Source organism: Anopheles stephensi, chromosome 2, assembly GCF_013141755.1.
Source record: "Anopheles stephensi strain Indian chromosome 2, UCI_ANSTEP_V1.0, whole genome shotgun sequence".
Classification (NCBI taxonomy): Eukaryota; Metazoa; Arthropoda; class Insecta; order Diptera; family Culicidae; genus Anopheles; species Anopheles stephensi.
The window spans coordinates 14,672,900-14,680,110 of record NC_050202.1 but is presented as its reverse complement, the minus strand read 5'-3'; the positions used below and the strand labels follow the sequence as shown (position 1 = coordinate 14,680,110).

The 7,211-nt window shown below is 44.1% G+C and overlaps 1 protein-coding gene across 7 annotated transcripts in view; it reads right to left on the bottom strand.

Moving 5' to 3' along the window:
- Window positions 1–1,105: 1,105 nt before the first annotated feature.
- Window positions 1,106–7,211, bottom strand: part of LOC118504180 (failed axon connections) — a 47,763-nt gene continuing 41,657 nt past the window's right edge. For 6 of the 7 annotated variants that reach the window (XM_036038332.1, XM_036038338.1, XM_036038333.1 and 3 more), the window contains exons 3-6: window positions 5,589–5,927; window positions 4,917–5,063; window positions 4,643–4,839; window positions 1,106–4,564 (exon numbers count right to left, since the gene is read on the bottom strand). In XM_036038332.1, the coding sequence (XP_035894225.1) occupies window positions 4,387–4,564; window positions 4,643–4,839; window positions 4,917–5,063; window positions 5,589–5,927 (861 nt within the window). In that variant the 3' untranslated portion in view covers window positions 1,106–4,386. The remainder of the gene's footprint in view (window positions 4,565–4,642; window positions 4,840–4,916; window positions 5,064–5,588; window positions 5,928–7,211) is intronic. The other variant, XM_036038339.1, reaches the window with a different exon arrangement.

Genomic DNA, 7,211 nt, shown 5'->3' with positions numbered 1-7,211 from the left:
TCATCACGGATGATTCAACGTATGGGCTGATACCTTACATAATGTAACATAATCCAATAATGCATCAAGATCTATCTGAGACATTGGAAAAATGCGATGCTATATAAATCGAGTTAAATATATGGTAAATTCACTGAACCAATCGATAAAACTAAAGGCAAAGTTAAAATAATAACTCAAAAAATTGTCTGCTTTTGGCACAATAACCTCAAGAATCCCCTTGGTCCGCCATTACTGGCTTCCTTAGCTAGTTATTACCCGTAGCTGGATCGTCAGTACTGCGTTCGTGACTCAAGCAATTCAATGATGGACAAGTTTTCCAGTTTTCTTCAGGTGTAATGCACTTCTGACACTGGACACCTACATTAAATTACTTTTTATACGCGTGGATGATACTTGAAGGAAGTTTTATGAAATAGAACACGAACCGTTCACGACAACCGATTTACTACGACTTCATGTTAATTTCAGAACATTCTCCTTTTATACCTTCCTAGATACAATCAAACCAATGGTTGCTTTGGTTTTACTCTCGTGGTACTCTCGGTCGTTGGCTACTGCGTCTCCATGGTTATTTAACTATTTGATTTGCGTTTTTTATTTGTTTAACTAAATGTTTTATCGGTTAGACGCTTTTCTTTCGTGAAACCTCTACATTAAACTCCCCAACGGCGAATAGAAAAATCAAAATAGAAACACTTACCTTAGTATTCCCGCTTCCACTTTCACACAGTCAGACCCCCCTCCGCTTTGATTGTTGTCGTGGTTCATATCAATTTATTTCCTTTCAGATTTTCCATTCGTTTATTGGATGCTGTTCACCAAATGTTTACGCCTAAATGTACGCACAGTTTTATATGGGTTGCTGTATGTTTGAATGTTATGTACGTGGTAGTATGTATGCATTTTTTCGTTTTTCGTTTGTTTACATATAAAGTTGCTGGGTTTCTTTTTTTCTTGCGTTACAATGATCAGTGGACCTTTTTTGCATTTTCTACAGTTTCAAATCAGCGCGATCATTCTAGTGACGAAATGAGTTTGTGTGTATGTGTGTTTATCAGTTTGATTTTACTATTTTGGGGGAGAGAGAAAATGAGAGAACGTATGGGGGTTTTGTTTGATTTATTCTTTATGATTTTAAACGTCTCACCGATAATTCCTGATGGCGGCTGTAATAATGCACATCTCTTCCTTTTAAAAAGAGATTTTGATCGTATGTTGTTGTGTTCCTTTTCAGCTGCAGCTGCGAAACAAGAAATTTCCGCAACCTTCCCACCGATCACCTCCACTGCCCAACACGATGTCCCTTCACACCAATCGTACTAACGACGTCCTAATCCTTCCCAGTACCCCCACTTAGTGTCTGACTAACCGTATGAAGAATCTCAGCGTACATTTAACATATTCTGGCTGATATAAATTTACAAAAAGGGGTTTATTTTGTTTGTTTTTTTATCGCACTAAATACCTAACCGTCCGATCCCCCATATTCTCGTGCCCGTATCCGGCACAGCTAGATGCAGCTTACAACACGAAAAAAAAATGCACACACACACCCCCACACTTGGTACATGCTATGTGTATATTTTCTTGAAAGAAGCACAAAAAATTATCGACTAAAAACGATACAGAAAAACGAAAAAAAAAATCATTAAGCTACCACTCAACACACTTCGCTTAAGCTGAACTACTGTAAATTGCATCAGACGGGGGGGGGGGGGGTTTCTTGGGCGCGAAAAAGCCGAGTTCGAAAAAAGCAATAGACAGAGGGAGGACATAAAAACGCGAAAAGACTAATGGAACCGAATAAAAAAAAACACCCCAATATGCTCTCCATCACCGTGGTTCTCTCTATTTGGTCTGAAGCGCCAAACTTTTGCAAACCGCAACAACACAGCCCCAAGGCCCGTTTTCTGTTGTTAAAATGCACGAAATGTCGTCAAAAACCAACGTTACAATGGGAGAGATATTTTCGTTTATTATACATTACCTTTTCGTTCTTCATGTGTGTGTTAGGTGTGTGTGTGTGTGTGTGTTGTGTATGTCTGTTGCATAAAAGTACTATAAATATAAAATATATAAGAAAAATATAAAAAATATTCAATAGCAATTGTACAAATTACTAATATCGCTCGCTCACGGGCATTCATCGAGTGTGTGTGTGTGTGTGTTTGTCTACCTTCCTAAATCATTTCGTTTGCACATGAAGCTCAGAAGTGTCTGCAGAGAGAGATGGAAGCGCCGGGGGAGGGTTAGGAGGGTGGCAAAACCAAAAGCAAAGGACCCTAGCTTCCCTACATTCGAGCTGGTGGGAGTTTCACACCCTGGTTCTGACCATCCTCTTTAAGCCATAAGGAAGAGCCCATAGTGCATGGGAGCTCGCAGAAAGCGGATTAATCCTCAGACTAACTGCTTAACTGAAAAAAAAAACTGAACAATTGCAACAGCGCCTAAAACAAAAAGTAACACACACACACACCACAGAGAGATACGATTCTAGCTAGCCGCACACACCTATATTCGCACTTTCTCATCCCAGTGTTGCACAATAACGGCGTCACTCTGCACATTCCAACTCTCCAATCTTCAGCATATCGCGGGTCATCGCGGACTCAGGCTCAATGTGTTCGCTGTTCGTCGCTCGGAAAAGGGTTGTCGTTTTCTGTTCAGCGAAAATACTGAACAGACGAAAGGTTTATTTGACTTTTTTTTCTTGTTTTGTTTCATTTTTTTCTTTTTTTTTTGTTGCTGTTGTTGGTTACTGTTTCTGTTTTCATTACCTACTCTCTCTCTCTCTGTTGCTTTCGTTTTGCTGAGTCTACCCACTTATGTTACGTCTGCAAAAAATCTTTACACAAATGAAAAGTTTTTGAGTATTGTATGCCATATCTATTCCTGTTTTCTTTTCTTTTCGCGCCGTTTTGCTACTATCATCCATTCTTCCTCTTTGCTTGTTTGCCAATGTTGCAACAACAGTTTTGTGCTAACTGTTTGCATTTTCTCCAACGTCTCCTCTCCCCCTCCTCCTTCGCCTTTCTCATCTCTCTCATTTCTTTGTTTCCCCCATTTCATCTTGTAGCGATGTGTGTGTGTGTGTGTAGTGTTTGTTTGTTTTGCTTGCATTTTTTTCCGGTTTTTACTTAATACGAGTAATTTCTATTTATTTTTTGTTTGTTTGCTTTGTGCCAGGAAGGGAGGCAACGCGAAACGCAAAACACTACTCGGCAGTGGCCATTTCCGTTAACAGGTTTTCCAATTTCGAAAACGCTTCTTCCCTTTCCTGTCCTCTCAGCTTCTGCTGTCATGTCTGAACGCCTTTTCTACTTTTCCATTCAATTTCCACTTCCTCTTTCCATTTTCCTTTTCCCTTTTTTATCTCTTTTTAATGTCGCTTTTCTTCTGCGTTTTCCTTTCTTTTTACCCTTTCTGTGGTTATCATCGTCAGTTTTCTTCATCATGCTGGCACATTCTCTTCGAAATTCGCACGTCCCTTTTGGCGGACTCTGCGTTTCCCCATCCCCCCCCCTCTCCATTTTCCCTTCCCTTTTCCCCGTTGCTACGGTGTGGTTTGGTCTTCAAACGCTGGATCGCGCACACAAACGCGCACGCACACTTCCTTGCTTATGTCGTATGAATCTGAACTTTCCTCTTTCTGATTTTGTTTAATTTTATCTTTTCTATATAATATTCAATTAATATACTCCCACCCCACCCCATGCTCTTTATGCTACTCCTATTTTATCTCGGAAGATTTTTTTGTTTGTTTTTTTGTTACGGGAAATTTATATGCATGCGCGATAAGAAAACTATCAAAAGCACGACAAAACAGCTTTTTTAAAACAAAAAAAAGTTATACATATACATATATAGAGAGGACAAAAAGCCAAATTTCGAATAAACAATCGAAAGGGGAGACGGAAACGGAACATTCCCAGCTTTCCCCCCTCCCCCCTTTGTCTCATTACACAACACAAACACAAAAAAGCAACCGCCCGAGTATACCGACTCACACCCCCACACAACCATGGGCGACGGTGGTGATTGGCAGACAAACAAAAATCTCCCGGATCCCGGACTGGACTACTTCGCACGTGTTGTGTATTTCTTCGGTAAGAATTTGCTTTCCTTCCTTGTGGTTGATTTTTTTTTCTACAAAATAATATATCCTCGCATAAAGAGTAGGTGGAATTGGATCGGCTTCTCCCAACCGAGCAGGGAGAAGCTGGTGGATGTTTCGGGGTGCACGTCGGCACACTGGTTTAAAACAGCGTCGACGGCTTCTAGTAGAATAGTGTAAAAAGCATTATGCTTCCCTTTGCTGCTGCTGCTGCTGCACGGTGGTGGCGGCGGCGGCGGCCGGACCAGATTTTAATGCGGTGGTCCACCTTATTTGGCGGCTGCCTCCTCTTTTTCTTTATTTTCTTCCACCACCTTCTCGGGTTCCTCCTTCTTTTCGGACTTCTCGTTCGAGTTGTCCTTCTCGAGCTCCTTTTCCGACTCGTTCTTGTCCTGTTCGGCAGTTTTTTCCGTGTCAGCACCTTCCTTGTTTTCCTTGGTTTCGGGTCTACAAAAAAAAAACGGGGGACACAGGTTTCATTAGAACAAAACGGTCATTTCGCACTGGGTTTTCAATCCCACTTACTCTGGCTTCGGGATGTGCGCGTTCAGATCGAGCTTGGTGCAGATATCCTCCCAGTCGGGGAAGCAACGCTCCTTAATTCGCGAAACGTGACCCACCAGATTCGGGCAGTTCTCCTGCATGAACTCCTTCAGCCCGTACTTAACCTCGTCCAGGATGAAATGGATCTGTGCCAATACGGAGAATGCAACGCAGTCCAGCTGGAAATGAAATAGAATACAATTCGAAATCAGTCTCCATATCCATATCCCTTTTTCGGCGCACATCCAATACATACCGTGGTGGGTTCGTCACCGAAGAAGAACGGCTTATCGGCCAGCAGCTCAGACAGCACCTTCAGATCCTTGCGACCGAACTCCTCGATCTCCTCGGGCTTGTGAACACCCAGGCCTTGAGCTTTCACCTTTTTAGCACCCTGGAAACACTAGAGACGTTAGAGGACGGATGGTTCCGATTAACAAACGGGTGCACACTACAATGACGGTATGGTTGAGAGATGAATGTAGTTCGGGCTTGTTAGGTACTGTTGTTTCTGTGTGAGTGAGACCCCTCCCCCCTTTTACCCCTCTTATTCCCCACCCGAAAATGAGCTAAAACAAGAATAGAGAGCCCTACTGCAAAAGTCAGCGCATGGTATGATACCGGATTTGATGATTCATGCAGGAATGATAGGACTTTCTCCAATTTCTTCGCTAGCTAGCATCCAGATAGAATGGGTTCTAATCATGCACAGACCGATCGAGCTCTTCACTATAAGGTTCTACGAGGTGTTTCTTACTAGTGTTGGATGAAGGTGCAGAAAGGATTGCTACACCACAAGGTGCGGTGAGCCTAGGATGTGTCAAGCAGCAGTATCACCGTATGAACAGTAGTAGGACAGATGGGTGTGCACAGACAGACAAACCACACACACAAACAATATAGTTCGAAATCCAAAGAGTGCTCTTACCTTGCGGCTAAACTGGAACTTGAAGAAGAAGTTCAGCAGCGCGTTCGGCAGACGGCTTCCGAGGGCGTGCTGCAGGTTGATTTTATATCCCTTAAGCATCTGTTCCGTGTTCTTGCTGCGCCACGACAGCACCACCCAGACGAGATGGTTCTCCAGCATCGAGATCATCGCGTGGGCAATGTTGCGCTGCTCCTGGGTCAGGGCGGCGTCCAGGTCCTTGTCGTAGCGGGTCGCCAGCTCCTGCATGATGATGGTCGAGTCTGCGATTTCTTCGCCATTGACTTCGACGAAAGGCAGCTGTCCCTTCTTCGAGCGCAGCTTCAGCTTATGGTCAATGTTCTGTAAGGAAAAGAAAGATAGAAAATATTTAATATTCATGAGTCCTTGGACGAATGATGACTACGTCGCGATATTAGTTCCGGAACTTTACGGGAGTAGTATTAAGCTATAGTTGTCTTGTAAAGGAAAATAGTATTATTTAAAAAAACATTGCAAGCATTCGCACAACTTGAAGAGACTCTTGCTCGTTCTATCCAGCGATCCCTCTAAGGTGAATCTCTTTGTCCCGAAAGAATTGCTCAACGCATCACCAAATTGATGTCTGCACACACCAGTGCAAATTGCTCACATTCGATGATTGTCCGGTGCCGCCGACTGGCCTACATTTGCTAACAGTTGGATGTCAGCCATTAAACCTGTTAAGTTCAGGATCTCCGCTCTTCTCGCCCAAAACAAAAAAAAACCCAACAACAGGGCCATTAGGTCGAACAATGGAAATGCATGTCAAATGCGTTGCGATGGAGAAGGTTCGGGCGTTCGCACAATAAATCCCAGTTCCATTGCATACATTAATGCCCAACACATTATAATGCTGCCACGGGAAAGATGATTTATACGCATGTATCCTCTTTCGGGGCGCAAAATTGCACACACCCAGACAGTGCGCGGCACCGGGTAGCTTTTCCATCGAGCTCTTATAAAGCTTTTTCTCTCAATAGAAAAAAAAGGTTGGACAAGGAAAATCTGGACCGACAACCACCAACCTCCTCAAATCAAAGTTCCCCACCATACTCCTCCTCCTCCTCCTCCTGTCACGCCACAGCGCTGGCGGGTCCGGGATGGCGACCTGTCACACTAACACAGTTGCACCCTTTCACACCCTCCTCCCTCAGACATCGATGCCCTTCCGCCGCTACGTCCTCCCGTGTCCGGCGTCTACTATATGGTCGGCGGCTTATTGCGCGCGCAAACGCGAATTGTTCCCCGGAAACTCGGACGCTGCAGGAAAAGGCGGGGACACAAGCCCAACCAACCTGCCTTTTTTTTGCGTTCGAGTCATTTCTTACGCTTCTCTCTTGCCGCCTGTGGAGCCGGGCAGCCGGCTACGGCTCGTTTGCGTTCCCCTGAAATCTAATTTTATCCTCCAACGATTTGCTTTGTGTGTTGGCTTGGCTGCCTGTGGGTAGAAAACACTGGATATCAGCATCGCGCCCTCGGGGTGAGCCTCCCCTACTGTTCTCCTCCTCCCCCTCCTCAATTACCAATGGCCGCCCACGCGTTTTTGTGCGTGGGCGTTTAATATGGCGTACTAGAGGAAACCACGGGTACTGTACATCTCTTATA